The sequence below is a fragment of the Tyto alba genome, unplaced genomic scaffold, assembly GCF_018691265.1.
Source record: "Tyto alba isolate M040663 unplaced genomic scaffold, T.alba_DEE_v4.0 Super-Scaffold_6, whole genome shotgun sequence".
In the NCBI taxonomy this organism is placed as follows: domain Eukaryota; kingdom Metazoa; phylum Chordata; class Aves; order Strigiformes; family Tytonidae; genus Tyto; species Tyto alba.
In genome coordinates this window covers 47613963-47631754 of record NW_024881327.1, presented here as the reverse complement: position 1 = coordinate 47631754, position 17792 = coordinate 47613963, and the positions used below count along the sequence as shown (strand labels likewise).

At 37.4% G+C, this 17792-nt stretch overlaps 1 protein-coding gene across 6 annotated transcripts in view; it reads right to left on the bottom strand.

Moving 5' to 3' along the window:
- The window catches only part of FAM53A (family with sequence similarity 53 member A), a 70274-nt gene that overhangs the window by 25672 nt on the left and 26810 nt on the right, over positions 1-17792 (bottom strand). For 5 of the 6 annotated variants that reach the window (XM_032987322.2, XM_032987321.1, XM_032987323.2 and 2 more), the window contains 2 exons: positions 16916-16970; positions 13877-14679 (listed from right to left, as the gene is read on the bottom strand). In XM_032987322.2, the coding sequence (XP_032843213.1) occupies positions 13877-14679; positions 16916-16970 (858 nt within the window). The remainder of the gene's footprint in view (positions 1-13876; positions 14680-16915; positions 16971-17792) is intronic. The other variant, XM_042807793.1, reaches the window with a different exon arrangement.

The following is a 17792-nucleotide window of genomic DNA, read 5'->3' as shown; positions in this document are numbered from 1 at the left end:
GTAGAAGGTATAGAGTACTTACTACTGCCATAACAAAAGTAGAACAGGATTTAGTAATGCTCAACACCAGAAGGCACAGCTGGTTTTCTGGTCAGTTATTCTCTACAAAAGGAACCTAAACAGGATTTTGACACCAGGCCAAAGAACTTGAAAATCCCTAAACAGAAAGAAGCAAAGCAAGGCAGAGCAGCAAAGATAACTCAGAGCAAAGCCAAAAGGGACTTACAGAACAGTAATACACAAGAGGCAGAACCTGAAGAGTGGCAAGCTGTATAAACTACTTAATTCAGCACATGCCCTGGTCTCATATAGTAATATAAAAAGAATTACTCCTGCTTCCAACATTCACTTCTCTTCCCTTTGGAGGGAGGACAAGAGAACTTAAAGCAAACGGTCCATAATTTCCTTATAAAACATAAGCACATGCATGCACACACAGATCCAGTAATGGGGAAAGAAGCTGGCAACACTCTGCAGGAAGAAGTTTTTAGACCATGTGGAATTAGTCAGGAGACAACATGCTGGCTTCCCAATTTCCAATAAACACAGACATGTATTTAGAAAGGTTGCCCAACTGCCATTTGACAAAAATGTTGAATCCCAGTAGAACACTTCCATATTTTAGGTTTGTACCATGTAAGATTCATGTTAGAAGAAAAAGCCTCACATGCCTACAGAAAGGTTTGCCTTCTCAAGGCCTGTTACTGAAGGAACTTTTCAAGCTCAAATACCTACATTTTAAAATTTTTTTTTATAACACAGCTGGGCAGAATAGCATCCAAATTCAATGGTAACAGAGGTAAAAACTAGAGGCTTTCCAAACCATGTGTCAAACCAGACTAACCTCTTCAGGCTACAATGTTCAAGGTAAGAAAAACAGTAATCTGTCTTTGAAAAATAACTAGGTCAAGAAAATTCTCTGTTGCAGTTACAAAAAGCGCAAAACAAAACCAAAAAAAATCCCAAACAAACAGGGGAAAAAAAAAAAAAGCAACACAAGGCCACTTCTTAACAAACTTTATGACCTGTACAACTCTGCTTTGGAATGTAGTTATCAGTTATGATTCAGTATGGAAAGCTTAAATCTGCTCTTGACAGTAAGATCATTTCAGGTACAAGACTGGAAAAATGTTGCCCTCTAATATTGCTCAATATAAAAATATATTTCTAACAAATTAAGGACTTCATTAATTAGCAATTAGAGCTATAACTAAAGGAGCTTTTTTTCTCATAATGAAGGGGAGAATTACACAAGATCTGGATTATCCAAGCTCTAATGCATTTGAAATAGAGCCCTAGATGGACAGCAATTCCCCCCCAGCACAAAGCATCTAGGTAATTCATCTTGTTCATGGCAGGAAGAGGTAAAAGCATCAAATTTAAGACTTTCATTATCTCCAGCAACGTAGCAAATAGCACCACAGTAATGTCTAGTTAATGGGGCCTGTTTATTAAAACAGGACTAGAAAAATGAAAAGCAAGCCTGGCAGAGGCTGAAGGTATTGGGACAGCACCTGCTGGTCCTGCCTGAGGGATGTGTCATTGATACCAACACTTGCTCCCGTAAGTCTGAGACTACTCAACAAGCCTCAGATGTGCCCTAGAGCTCTTAGGAAAAATCCTTCCCACTCTAAGACATCTAGACACCTATTTTGAAAGGCCTTCCTTCTCAAAATGGCTGTTCCTTGGAAGCTACTGAAATTAACAGCTTTGGTGTCAAAACATCTTCATCAGTAACAGAAGACTGTCAAGGAATTTTACTAGTTTTATACCAACTGCAAAGCTATACATGAAGAACACCAGATGCACTGAAATAGCGTGGATTCATGTTCAGTAGAGACATTAAGTGCTACAGGGAAGACTCTCCCACTTAACAGAACATGTGAGCTCTGATGATTAAGCACCCCGGGCTATTCAAAAGAAGCCCAATACTGCCAAATGGAAACTTCTAGCTTGGTGAAGTAATTATTTGTAATATTTTTAAACTAAACTAAAGCTACATAAAGTTAATTATCTCAAAAATAATTAGGTGACCCTAACTCTACTTCAAGTTTAAAATAATCTTTACTATATCAAGGATACTTCTGTTCATCTAAATCAAATATGAAGTTAGTATTACATGCACACCAATACAGGCAAAATGTATCACTTGCTTCCCACATTAAAACAATTATTTAATAGATTAATCTCTGCTGCCATAGAATAAACTCAATAAGTGGACAAAAAAAAACCCAACAGGCAACCCTGTCAAAGCAATTCACATTGCTTCTGTACCACAACATAAAAAGCTGGCATTTAAAGGCTTCATATATTACATCAAATTATAAACTGGGTAGAAATTGTGTCTCTAAACCATCCCACTAAAAGGCAAAATACCTGTCAGATACTAAAGCTCAGCAGGAGCAGGACACTAATTATCTATTACTCATTAGTCATCCCACAAATCTGTTATTGCTTCCTCATATGGAAAGTTCTTAAGGACCATCATATTCTGAAGCTTGGCAGTCAGAAGATGACTCACTTGCTTTGAGACAAAACATTATTACTAAAATATAATGCCTATTTCATGCAGACATTGTAATCACCATTGTATTTGAAAGAGGAAAACAAGGAAAAGGAATTCAGCATCCCTTCCTCTGAGTCCTCCTCATACAAAACTCAAACCACAGGGGTGGCAAGGGGAAGGGAGTGAGGAAGGGGAAAAACAAATAAAGTGGTTTCTATAACCAAAAACTTCATCGTTTCAAAGCACACTAAATGACTGCACAACACTAACACGCTACAGGAGGATCACAGGAAAGCACAGCTTCAGAGAAGATAATTCATTATCACCAATGTCTTGCACACTGGGATTTGCCTAAAACCATCATTAAAATACCAGCATAAGAATTCAAGTATTTGGAGAACCAAACTTAAAATTACACAAGAGTGGACGTGAAAAGAATGAAGTGTTTTACAGTTAGTACATCTTCAGCTATGTAACTAAATAAATAGAAGAAAACTGAAGTGATGAAGGAGGACCTGTAATTCAGAACAAGCAAAGATAGTTTAACAGTTTAAATTTTTTTTCCCCCTGTAGAACTTTACGGAAAAAAATAATTCAAGTTCCCAATAAGCACTTTGTTGAACAGAGCAGAGAGGAGTCTCAATCTCAATCATATCCCACATTAAAAAAGAACCTGAAGGAAGTTGACAAGTAGTTTCAACATCTGATTTTGTATTTGATTAAGTATGCCCTTTTTTCCAGCTTTATTCAACTGTGTAACTTGCTGAACTGTAAGGTCAAGAAATTTATATAGCAAACATTAATTTCAATGATATACTTATACTTTATGAAAAATTATTATTTTTATAAAGAAAATTAAGAAATATTGGAAGCCTTGAAAAACATCCTTTCCAGTTACATTTGTTGGACTCAACATGTATCAACAAGCAAAGAGAAGTCCAAACTCATCAACCCAGTCAGCCACTGAACAGTATCCTACACATCGCTTTTGTAATAATTGCACTCTTAGCATTGTTCTGCCAGGAAACCCTTACAGCTTACACAATCAACTACACAGACTGCAAGCATAAAGGTTCACATAGACTGTTCAAAAGGAAAGTTAATTCCACAGGGCAGTGTCTCTAACAATTAAACCCACATAATTTTTTTCCCCATTTTGAGATGAGTTACATGTTACTTATATGCATTTGGATAAAGCCCAAAAGTTTTACATGAAAAGCTCAGACAAGACAGTTCCGTACCTACACAACATAGCACCATCTGGTATCATAAGCCTTATGAGATTCATTGTCAAATTAAGTTATAACCTGACCTGCCTTTCTTACAGCCAAATTTTCGGAAGGTTTACACTCTGTTCACCTCCCGCTGAAAGAATGGTATAATCTAAAACCTTACTTTATTTTAGGAATGTAGACTTTTCACTTCCACAAGAATTCATCCCAGCACACTAAAGAACTAAAAACCTTGCTTAAGTCTCTGCATCTCCCCCATCAACACTAAGTTCCCAACACTTACTCCCCAACCCACCCTTTAAAATTAGTCATGGCACAAAGGTTGTCTTTAGGCAATGCTGCTGCACACGTTTTGGTGAAAGCCTCAGCTCTCTCTACAAAAGTAATTCTGATTTCACTTTGTATAGTGTCTAAACTTATTAGAAGATGATAAAACTTAGAGTTATGTTGCTTTGTTAGTTAAGCATAGTACTCAGATTTAAAAAATAATAATAAATAACTAAAGATTTTCAGGCATTTCATATTAAAAACCATCTGGGAAGGGATGGGGACAAACTTGCTTATAGAAAATGAACAAATTTTCAAACACCACAAGTGGTAATAAGAACTACGCAATTATAGTTAATCCTTTTAACTGATGTTAACAAAGTCACTCCTGAAACAGATTAATTTAGAGACTTCCTACGTTACTTTCACACAGCAGATGTGTAGTTCATCTATTTCGGTTTAGGAGTATGAGAGCGCCATACAACTGTGCCTGAAATGACAAAATCCAAACTCATAACTGACTGTCAGATAGTAACAAAAAGCCCGGTGGAAAATACAGATTTCTAACAAGGTTAAAAAGCTGTCTTTAAACTTATGCCACATATGCATACTCCATAAATATAGTTTAATACATCCCTGAAAATACTACTGCTATTTAAGCAAGTTTCTACTCAAACAATGGACACAGCAAGAGACAAGCACTAGATGCTACACATGATTAAGTTAAGAATACTAATGAGTACAATTATACTTGCACTACATGAATTCAAATACAGGAACAAATTCCTAGTTCAACAGACCCAACATATCACAGCCCAAGTAAAAGCACAGAGCTAGCAGGGGGATAGTTTGCTTTCCTCAATCATAAAAGCCAGTGCTGATTTCTGTGTCAAGTTACCACTTCTCCCCCCTTGAGGAATCCCCTTTGAGAAGGAAAACACCATTTGAACTAGTTACCTCCCCATATAACCACATTGATTTATAAAAGCATAGAATGAAATTGTGTTGGTTTGGGGGTTTTTTGTTTTGATTTTGTTGTTTGTTTGTTTGTGTTTTTTTTTTTAAATATGTTTGGAGTTTAAGCCCACTTCATTATGCACATCACTGCAGGTCACAGGAATACAGGCTTTTTGTTCTGATGTAATACAGGTTAAGGAATTTCCCCCCCCCCCCTTTTCTAAGTTTTGAAAATAGCAGTTTATTTTTAACATAAGAACTTCAACATATGAAACAGCATCTGTGTAACAAATCACAAAGAAGAGTAAATAAAACTTAAGATGACTGAAAAGGTTCTACAAGATAGTAATTTTGATTAGCCTATTTTACTGGAGTGCTTTGAAAAGCTTGTAATTATTAAGAGACACAACTATTAGTGGAAGGATACTCTAAATGTTTGACTGGAAATGGAGATCTAACTGAACACTTTAGCTGGTCCTACTCAAGTGCTCAAGTCTTCAACTATTATTTCTAACAGCAAAAACTACTGCTCAGGTATAATTCCTCTAACTCTTATGAAAAAAAATATTCCAGGCAAAAAGCACAAACTTTCCTAACATTTTTACAAAACAAAGGAATAACTGGATACAGACTCCTAGTCTCTAGACACCATGCTGCATATCCACTATCCATTTTCCCACTTCTGTAGAAGTTACTTTCAAGTAGAGACTAAGAGAGCTTATATGTTTTCATTAACCAGAGGACCAGGAAGCTTAATTTAAAATTTTATTTCCATAAAATATTACCATCACAGTAGGAAAGAGATCCAAAAATACATGCCACTATCTTAAGTGAGTCTGAATAGAGTTTTATAGCTTAAGCAAGACTGCCTTTGCTTCCCACAAAAGGCTCTTTATCTGCTAAGGAAACCACATCCCTGGAGGCATTTTAAAGGCTATAGTGGACCAAATACTAGAAAAATATATATTGTGGGAAGTAACCATGCATCAACAGAGAATTAGATAGGATGGTTTAAAATATCCTACTCACCTATGACTTCCACAATTGGTTTTTAACAGATTGATAGTAAGCCAAATGTAAACAGTCACTCACACAAACTTCAACTCAAACTGCTGTACATAATTTTTCATTTAATTTGAGGATATGGAAGGCATAATCATATTACATAGTAGACGCATATTCCTCAAAGAAGCCAATTTAACCTACAATCCAAGTCAAAATACTTGGAAGTTTACTAGGCATCTGTTATCCAGCGATGGGTGCCAAGACTTAAGGAATATCTGTGCTGTTTTACCCATGACAGTGGTGCTGGGACTGTTACTGGCCATCACTGAAGTTTGCTCAAAAAAGTCCCTCCCTTTCATAAATGCCACAGGAGAGTAGGCATCTCAAGAAACTGTTCCAACCTTCCAAATGCCTGATCCTCTCCAAAGAGAAGTTGTTCCCAATCTTAGCAATTCTCTGCCTTCTAAACTAATTTGCAATGAATAAATATAATAGCTTGATCAACTTCTAGCAGATCAAAGTTGACTTGCATTTAATTATTCAAAATCCTACAGGCACAGCAGTGCTGAAGCTTAGAAAACCTACAAGTATCTTACTGTATCCACTTCCATTCAGACATTTGTCCTCTTAAGTCATGAGACTGCCCTTAAAGAAATCACACTTGCACTTTGTAAATGCTGATATCTTTGGCCTGTTGCATGTAGGAATACACTGTATAGGCAAACAGTAGAAACATTTTCCTTGAGGTCCATTGCTGGCTATTTCTTTTCAGCTATAAATTAAGTTTATGCCTAAAATTACACAACATAGATTTAAATCACTGATTTACTTAGCCATACAATTTTGATATCCAGCTCCCTTCCTCTGAACAAGACCACTGACCACTGAGCTTAAATTACTTCATGCCTTTTGAAATAGAAATCATGTTATCTTTTTGCTTTCTTGGTTTATGATCACTTACAGAAATTACTACCATGGGAAGAAAAAAAAAAAAAGAAAAAAGAACACAGAACTGTTTTTCATAGCAAAAGGTAGGCCATGATTAGCTCTATTTTTCAAATGTGAAGTTAAAGGCTCCCTTAGGAATAGGTATTAAATTTTCAAACACGAACCAAATTTCTGTCGCTGGCTCAACTGCTTCATTCATAGATGTTCTTTTTAGTCCTTAATCTTATACAAAGGGAAACGACTAGTAAATTAACTAGTGTTGCATATTTATTTTTGCTAACATTTTATCAATCCAAATCAACCTCAGTCCAATTCTTCACTACTTATAGCTCATCTGTACTGTATTTCCACAGACCATATTCCAAAAAGACAAGGGCATCAAGGGTGCCCTAGAGTAGAAGATATCCCCATATGGTGCAAAGACAGAGTCATAGAATGGTTTGGGTTAGAAGGGACCTTAAAAATCATCTAGTTCCAGCCACCCTGCCCTTCCACTAGACCAGACTGCTCAAAGCCCCATCATGGAATTGCCTTGACCCATGTGCAGGACCTTGCACCTGGCCTCGTTGAACTTCATGAGGTCTACAATCTATTTCATCTTAGAAGTAGCAGTGCACATCAATGCATCACTGAATTGCAAAGTGTCATCCACAGGCAGAAAAAAAGTCAAACCTGTATTCTTACCAAGAGACACTGTACTGTATCTTCATCCAAGAACACCACAAGAGGTTAAGTGATTAAGGCTTGCAATTATATTAAATATCTTTCCCAAATCACACTACACAAGTGTACCGTGCTAGGCCGAGAACAGCCTTTGCTGACTTAACTATCCCCAAGCAGAAAATACATCTACACCAAATAACCTGTTTGTTCCCATTTTGACAGGGGGCTATAAGAGACAAGCTTTACATAAACATCTCAAACTATTTAAAGCAACATGCTTACTATATAGAGAATACAACCTGAATGAACTTCATGAGCCAGTACTTTAGCCTACTTTAGTAGGCTACTTTAGCCAGTCCAGGCTTGACTCACAGGTTACCCTACTAGCATTGTAAGGGATTCTTGATATTGCTTCTGTATCTTGCACATGCTAAAACAGCAGCCTGGGAGAAAGCATAATGCAAGTGAGCAACTACTTCCCTATGGTACTCATGTATGAAACTGTCTTTTTTATGTCTATACCCAAGTTCTACTTATAGTAGTGACACTGCTTGTACAGCTTGGGAACATTAATCCCCTTTGTTGTAGCATGATCAAAGTGAACAAATCTACTGTAACTATGCCTAACATACCTGGAAATTTTCTAGACAACAAGAATTCAAAGAATTAAGAACCCTTCAGAGCTTATTTTGCCTAAACTCAGTGAGGACACAGTATGGCTAAATCACTTACCTGTCCGCACACTGACTACTACAGTGACTTCAAAGAGCAACAAAACAAAATGAACGCCTAATAGTTCTCACATAGCAACCACAAGCTTTGTTACCCTGGTTTAGATACTTAAAGAAAATAATTAGCATCATATCTCACCCTTCCACTTATGCACATTAGCTTGCGCAAACTGTCCCACATGAAGTAAAGTTCAAGTAAGCAGATACAGAGATTCCACAAGAGAGACCAGGAGTTACTAAGAAAGTCTCTACAGGCAAAGTAGCAGTCATCTGATCCAAGTTCAGTCACAGCACTCCTGATGTGTTCTGCCCTTCATAAAATACTGCCTTCTCATCACACCCCTCAGGGAAGTATAGTCCCATCATTCATCCCTACATTTTTAAACTGCTGTGGAAATCACTGTCAACTAGCACCCCTCTGCTTATCCTCATAATTAAGTGATACTGGCCTTGCTGTTTTGGCCAGATTTGACAAGTCTTTATGATTCCGATGGTACCTTCTCTGAGAAGCCTTCCTCGCCATATAGATCCACAAAGCCACTATGTCACTGTGGCCTGAAGCATGAAGTCAATCAAAGCAAAGACAATTTAAGCTTAATTTACTTCAAGGATCAAAGTTATCCAAGTATTTTGCTGATTCAAAACCTTAAAAGCCGAGAAAGAAAATAAGCATTCAAGCATTTGGAGAAGGTGATGATGAACAGTTTACAAAAATTAAACTGTAGTGGAGTATTGTGGGAATCCAAGATAAAGGGTTAAAAAACAGATTATCAACAGAAAATAGATCTATCCCTAGCTGTCAGAGTTTGAACCACTGATGCACACTTTGAAGCCCCCGAGATGCAGGCCGGCAGAAGCCAGGCCATCATACTGGAGGAAGTATCCCATTGCACATTCATGGTTCCTGCGAGCCTCAGAGCAGCTGTTCTGTCAGGCAGGGTGCCAGGCTGCACAGAGCTTGGCCTGACCTGGTGTGGCACTTCAGATCTCTCTCGGTACCAAGAAAATCCACTAGTATAAAATTGAATCTAAGAATGCAGAAGAACCCTGTGCTAGGAAATCACAACTTCGAGTCCTCGAGTTCCTTCACTGTTTAGAGACCCTTTAAAAATTTCATTGTATTGTCTTATCTAATATAATGTTAATGCATGAGATGCCATAGCACTGACTAGTTGAAATTACTCCTTACTTGCATAAAGCCAGCTATTTTGTAGTAACTATTTAAACAGACCAGAGACTGCTTCAGAAAACATGTTAAAGAAATTTGGGGAGTGTTTTAAGCAGGATACCAAGATGATTTTTTTTTTTTGGCACCTCCACTCTGCAGCATTGGGGGAGGAGTAGAATAAGAAGGTTAAACACCAGAAAGACTTCTAACTACAGCGTGCTGTTTGATGTGAAACAATTAAAACACACTGTCACAATAAAACTTGCTTACAAACTGAAAAACATGTGCAACCTCTTGGCTGTTCTTTACTTGTCAGGATAGAATGACGTAATTCACGAAGCAGAACACTTGAAAGAGCTCAGCAGTCTCCTCTTTTCAGTGAAGAAACACTTCTATCCTCCTACTGCAGTTACTAGTCTAAATGCCACCTTCACTTACTCTGTGACAGCCTCTGCAAGAGGTTATTAGCTGCAGAAGAGCGCAAGGCCAAAAGAGACTCTTTGACATGCAGAGTCATCTTGAAATACCAAGGTGATCAGATGCCTGCTGCGGTGAAGGAAGGCCAACCCATCTCACTGGCAACAGCTTCTTATTTGGTCAATTGTGAACAAATACCAAGTAGGCATAGATACTGCGTTCTGCTGTTCTACAACTCATACAGCTATCCTTGCATATATAACTGGAGAAAGTAATTTTGAGTCCCTAGGGGCTGAAAACAGCTATCATATTTTGTTATCTTTTCCTACAGTCTTTTCCACTTGTTTTTACAGCTGTCTTCATGTTCTAGGTCTGAAGTTTCACAAGTTTGTATTTCAGCTTCAAGTCCAGAAAAAGATCCTTCCAAAATTTAGCACTGTGACAGTTAAATAGTGGTGTGCAGCAGTCTGCCTGATCATTTAAATCTATTTCTACATATGTGAATTACTTATTTTACTGAACATTAATGTAGTGTTTTCCATATATAACAGTGTAACGTAGATAATTGAAGATACAACCTTCTCTTGCAAGAGGGTATAAAATCTGAAACAGAGGGAATACAGTGAAGTGTGAAGGCCTGTGGAAGAAAATAAAATCAAAGTATATAGAAAGAAACAGTTTATGATGTTAAGAGCTTCCTGATTTCTTTTCTTCTTTTAAACAAAGGCACAAATTAGAATCTTAAACAGGTAACAGTGGAAGGAACAGGCCATGAATAAGTGGAGAAACTAAGGATAGATTAATCTGAGTTTACTCTCCTATGAGCTCTAATCTTTGAAAGCAAAGTTCCTATTGTCACTTTTTGAATTAGACTTCTGATTTTCTAGCACTTATATTTAGCAAATTAGTAGTGATTGAAGCAGCAATCACCAAGTACATTTTCCAGAATCCAGCTAGCAAAACACAGTTCACTAATGCAAAAAAAAAAAAAAAACAAACCACCAAACCCTGTAAAACTAAAACCAAAAAAAAAGCCAAAAATACCAAACCACCTTTCATCCTTCCCCTTCTTCCTTTAAAGCTTCACCCAACCACAGCTATTCAAGATCTTAATTCACATAGAAAAGCACTTGCTTTGGGTTAAAATAAATCATTTAGTTCTGACAAATATGGATTTGAGAGAATTCCTAGCTAAAAAACCTTGAGCAACTCTGGCAAGTGTTTCAATGCCAACCTCTCAGGACTCCAGAGCATTGGCTGAAGACCCAAAGACGGCAGATCCAAAACTGCAGACCCAGAACTCCTCTCCTCACACAGATGTGGGTCCAATATACCACAGTGATATACAATAAGAACCCTCTCTCTCCAGCACCTTCAGATCTATCCTAACACGGGTCAACTATGATTTAAGTTCTCCACAAGCAATATCTAATTACTGACCTGGTTTTGAGCAACTAAGTTTAGCTTTTTAGGAAGATTTGAGAATATCAAAATATTTGCAGTAAAGCCTAGAAAAAAAAAAAAAATCCTTACAAGCACTTGTTTTCAACATAGTTCTTTCATAAACTGACTTAGAAGTGAATTTGAAATCACAGAAAAAGTATTTTTGGAAACAATGTGGAGACATCAAGACACATGAAAGAGAGGTCTTACTGAACTTTCCCTTATCACAGTCCTGATCTTCACTGAGCTATATATGCAGATATAGGACATATCCATATCTCCTTGTATGACACTTCAAAACAAGTCTTCTGTAGTATTAGCTTATAATATTTTGCACAGCAATAGTTTTGTTTAAGTTTAGAGATAAATGTTTAAGACCACAATGTAAGTTTAAAGCATATACATGTTCCAGGATTTGCGGTATGGGGAAGAGGTAGGCTAGGAAGAAATGTAAGACTTCTGACAATGTAATGGATAAGCAAGCCGTCATTCTGAAAAAAAAACAATATTTCTTGAAAAAAACCTTAATTCAATATTTACTTCAAATGTTCTCAGTACTTGCCTAGTTTTTAAACAGATTTTTTCATTAAAGTTTAGCATGTTTGGAAACTGATATATTTCCAAACTATACTTTGTGCACTTCATTAAATACACAGTAGTATCTTTATAGAAAGATATTACTGAAAGAGCTGGGAAAAAAAACCATCAGGCTTTGACAGTGTAGAATGAACTTTGTTGCATAAACTACTCAGCTTATCACAGAAACTTCATTAGGTCTTACAGGGAAAAAAAGTGATCAAGCCTGGCTGAGTATTAGTCTCATGGACTCTTCAATTTATCAGCCAATTTGAATAGCCAAAAAACTTTTTATAGACATGGGCTATATCAGGTTTTCTTCAAACACGCTATTATATGGATTCTTTAGAAGGCGTAATATCTGAGCTACTGAAACTATTTTGCCAGTCTGAAATACTCAGCATCTCACCTCAAGAGCTTGAAGAGGGTAAGCAGCAAGTCTAGCCAAGAAAGGACCGGGTTTTAAATTTTACATTCCATTTAAATAAAGAAACCTGCATTAGACCACACAGGCAGTTGAAAGGCAAAGCCACTAATATTTCTGGAGTAGATTAGCGGACTAATTTCAGGTAAAATCTGATTAGGTAACTAGTAAACTTACACTTTAACCAAAATTCAGAACAGTGTCTAGTCATACCTAGACCAGAACCGGTTAACAACCCCGTCAGTAAGGAAACATCATTCTGTATGGCTTGCCAACCAATTACCTACCCCACAGCTTTATCAAGAAAGCTTTTAAAGAAGAAAATCCTTTAAGCTATAAATTGTCTCAAAGGTACAGTAGAAGGACAGATGCCATCATACAATTTTTTAGCTAAGCAAAGTAGACAACAAAGTAGACAAACTAGTTAACTATGAATATTCCACAGTAGACAGTTCAGTTCCAGTATTTTACTAGCACGTTTCTCACATATTTCTATGTAAAGCCTGTTAATACCAAGGTACGACAGATTGGACATTTTAGATGGCACTCCATTTTATTCAGCTTTTCTTTTGCACAACGCAGATGAAGGGATGCTGGTGCAGAACTATTTCCTTTCTTTATAGTCTTATCACTAATTCTGCAAACTGACTCCTCCCCACTACTCTGAACAGATCTATTCACACAAACTTCCCAAGCCTAGTATCTACTGAAGGCACTAGGGTTATAGTCTCAAGCATAAAGTGTTCTCTGACAATCACGTAACACTCAGTTTTACATCTACAGAAACTAAATGATCACCTTCAGTTTTAAACTGTAGCAGCTGCCTCTGTGGACACAGATGCTTTGAAATAATGAGCTGTGTACATGCTTCTGTATTACACACAAAGTGTGTAGGTACGAACTAAAATTTACTGATTTTTAAATCAGTTCCTTTACTCCCACACAAGGAGGGAAGTGAAATTCTGAGTAACTGGAGTAAAGCACCTCTCCTTTGAGCTGGATCATCTGCACTTGCCCTATTAGAACACACAATTTCTATTTCTGATTGGTTATTAGCAGTTTTAGTCAATTCATTTATGTAGGGGTTTTTTCTTATTTAGCTTTATGGAATTACTTAAACCATAAGGGGAGGCTTAACCAAACAGATACACACAAAAATACCTTAGAAATCATTGTATGCCATTCTCTGGGTACACAGTGGCATAACTTTTTTACCCTGTCTATCACCCCATCCCCAGGGCTTCCTTTCATTTTAAAAATAAACCATTTTTCTTTGGCCTCTGCTTCAAGAATCTTTTCTTAATTCTTTGTACTCTATATCAGGTAGACTGGACTTCAAGAACTGGGCTCTGGGAGCAAAAGGTAAATAAGCTGCTACAGGGTATAGCACTGGCAAGTGTAAGAAGCCTGCTATACTGCTAAAGGTGATATATCAGTCCAAGAACACAAGCAAATCTAACTACGGCAAATTAGTTCAGTTTATCTAGAAACAGCCTTTCTGCAAGAGTTCCCTTCACACAGAGGAAAGTAAATTCTCACCCGTGTCATTTTAAAAAAGTCTAACGATGGTCTGTTCCATCGTACATCCTCCTCCCGTCTGCGCTTTAGCCGGCTTTTCTTTTCATTCAGAACGCAGGGCTGAGAGCGGCATCTCAACAAGCCCTGACGCCGGCTGAGCTCGGGTGTGGAGGTGGGAGTGCTGTTGGCTGAAGGCAAGAGATTTCCCGTCTCGGTGATGTGCTCCTGGGAGAGGGAGAGGCGGCGCCTTGGGTTAAAGTCACAAGGGCCTCCAGAATTCCAGCGGGTACTTGAGCTTGTGCTGCCCTCGCTACTGTCCACAAACCCGCTGCTGGCAGAGGAAGGTCTGGGTACTGGTGATGTGTTGAAGCTGGTGATAGTGAAGACGTTATTTAGCGACAGTATGTTTTGTGGCAGACTGATACTTGTGCTTCTCTGTAAGGTTGCACTTCCATGACTATTGCAGCGTTGCAAAGTAGCGCTACCACCACTATTACACCGTCTCTTTGACACAGGAGTCCAAACCTTTGAATTGCCAGGCTTCCACGGTGACCGACAGCGAGCCAGCTCATCTGGCTCAGAGAGGGACCTACAATGGCGTTTTGTTGGTGGTGCCAAGGGTTGACCCGAATTCTCATTAAGGTTTAATTCACTTATCCATCCTGACACCATAGACGTACTGGAAGATTCCTGCTGCCACTGCAGAGTACCATTACTGGCAGTGCTGGTGCTGAACGGACACACTGGGAAAGGGTAAGCCGAATTCCTTGTTGTGTCAGTTTGGATTGGGCAACCCCCATTTAAAGCTTTCCAAGGACTGTCTTCTGAAAACAAAAGGAAGATACAAGTGAAAGATGCAAAGGAAAAAGACAATTTGTTTTAAACCTAGTTTAATGTAGATCCAGGAATCAAACTCAAGCTTAGAAGGACAAGCCACAAATACCCAGCTCTTCATCAAAATTTCACACTATAGTTACACATTCATTTTTCAAAAAGGTAGAAAATGCAAAAAAACATGAAGACCAGACTATTTCAAGAGCAAATCCAGGCATTCCAGTATATGTGCACTTTGTTAACGCTTCTTCATGTATACTGAAAGATTACATCACTGTTTCTTAGCAAGCAACACAGACAGCTTCCTTACCTGCTTCCTAGTGCATAGTGTATACAATTAAAACCTGTTAAATGATCAACCTAAGGTAAAACCAAAAAGGATTAACAAGTAATGTGAGAACCCACCGGGGGAATTTTTTTTTTTTTTTTAATGAAAGAGCAGGATAATCTCTTCATAGGCTGCCATCCTTCATTTGGCTGTTATGCTTTTCTATTAAGAATACCTTACTAAAGAAAAGTATCAAAGAGATGGGTGTTCACGTTCTGTGGTGTGAAAAGCTTTAAATTAGAAACAGTATAAAGTTAAATCAGATTGCAGATCGTTTCCTTTCTTTTGCTCATATTCAAAGTGTAAGGAAAAAAAAATTTAATTCAATGCATAAAATAAAGTGAGTATCCCTTAAGAACCTCCTGCAAATTTTACTGTGAATACAGACATAACCCATAGTGCAGAACTTCTCATCTGAAGTGGCAATGCTGGGTTAAAAGCAGTCTGCCAGCGAAGCCTCTCACTCTTTTGTAAAGCATTTCTTTTGAGAACATTCTGCACATTTTACAGCTGTTCCTCCACATTATACAATGAAGTGTAAGAAGAACTACAGCAGACTTTGGATTTGCAAATTGAAAAGCAGCAAAACTGTTGGCCAGTTAACAGTGCTTCATGCTTGGTTAGAAAATTTGCTAATTTAAACCAATTAGCCGAGTAAGTTTCACTTATCGCAGCTTTAAATAAAGAGTATTTAAAATACCAAGTTTTTCCCCTACACCTATTTTAAGAACCTAAACACAGCCTAAACTTTAAGTATTTGTATATTCTTATAGTTGGCTGTCTAAACTAAGTTTTAGAGTAATCATCAGATAAAATATTTGCTGAGTAGCTTTAAAAGTTGCAAACCCAAATAGTTGTACATGTTCCATGCCCAAAGTATGTCATGGATTATCCTGTTTATTTGGATCTTATTTAAAGAACACCCTATTGTCTCAAAATCATTTAACTGTGCAGACAGCTGGCCTATTCAAACAACATGTTTTACTAGAATTCCTCTGTCCTTCCTCCTCCATTCTTTCAGATGGGTACAACCACATACTGTGCTTCGCCTTAAGCATGTAAGCTCTTCAAGGCAGGGACCATCCATAATTCAATGCAAGTAAAATAGCCAACACAATGAGATCCAGATAATGTTTGTAACTCCTAGCATCTACTGTAGGACAATTTGCTAGCTTGGACTGGCCTGATTTTTAAAAATCCTTAGGAAGCTTTCTCCCAGGCTGGGAGGTTGGTTTAAAGTTTACCATAAAAAAAAAAAAAAGGTCAAGAGTTGCACTCGTTTTAAATACCATTACAATGTAAACAATTAAGACAAAATTTCCCTTTGAAACCTCACACAAACCAAGATTCACATTTTACAGGGAATCCCACTGAAGAAATAAAAATCCTCCATGCTTAAAGACACAACAGAACATGCAAAATTTCAAGTTCATCCCTTAACAAAGCAGTACAAAGTTTACATATCAATAAGTAGCATTTTAATTTTTGCTAGATACAACTTTACTCTTCTTTTAATAGGACCAAGGCGGGAAAAGCAAGTAACGCTTGTATGAAGGCACTGGACTTCACCTTCTGGCTAGCATCATGCTGGATATACTACATGGACAAAGATGTGAAGAACCTGTAGAGATGTTCAGCCTGAAAAACAGCATTGCTGTGCTTCTGTACACCAGAGCAGATATTGAACCAAAAAGTGTTACAAGGGCTTTTACTATGCAAAGCAGATCACAAGTACAAAACTAACAACCAGCTATTCCCAGTATTGTTCGAAGACCAGCTTAAACCAGCAGGCTCAACAACAGCAAGCTCCATCCCCCTCACCTTATTTACAAAAGAAAGGCTGCTTGCTATACCAATTACCTCAGTTAAAACACAGCTAAGTTTTCTGAAGAACTTACCATTGATTTCGAAAGGGAACAAGCTGCCACTTTTGTTCAGCTTCTCAGATGAGTACTGAAATTAATCAGAAAAAGAAGTTTTAACTGTGTGAAAGAATATACACCTCAAGGAAACGGTATGCAGTTTTCAGTTTCTCTATATGTCCATTTAACAACGTCTTTAAAAGGACAGGCGTTTGCTGGGTATCTTGAAGAAATTCCTGAACAGCTGATCTTTCTAAACAAAAACCTCAGTCACCTAATTATTTGTAATGTTTTCTGATATATTGCTAAATGTGAAACCATTTCAAGAGTTGCAACATTATCCGATGTGAATAAACTGCAAAGTTGAGTGATAATTCAACCGTAATGAAAAAACTTTGATCCAATTCTCATTTCAGTGGAGAGGAAATTGCAGTCTGACAACTGGGTTTCCATTTTCCATCTTAAGGGTAAAAAGCAAAACACTTCATCTTAAACCAAGAGACAGGAATAGCTTTATCTAAATTAAATATACAAACTCTTAATGGTCCCCAAAACAAGCATTGCCCAAATCAGGTTTACTAGTGTTTTACACTTTAAGAAGCAGTGTAGCAAATGTTTTCTTATTTCTTAAAGTACAAAACCCATTTAAAAAAAAAAAAAATCTTTCCTAACAAAAAAATAATCTTTTGCAGACTAACAATTTTTGAAATAGCAGTTTATTGGTGATGGTTCACTACACAAACCATGTAAAAGCCATGCTTAAAACAACATTTGCGTAAAGGGCTTCAGAATTGGATTAAACTTTTGTCTATAGCATCTGCACAGTAAGACATGTTTGTACACAGAAGGTCTTCCATTTTTGTAACTAATTTTACATAGAAAATATTAAAGGCATTCTTAGAGTCTACATTTT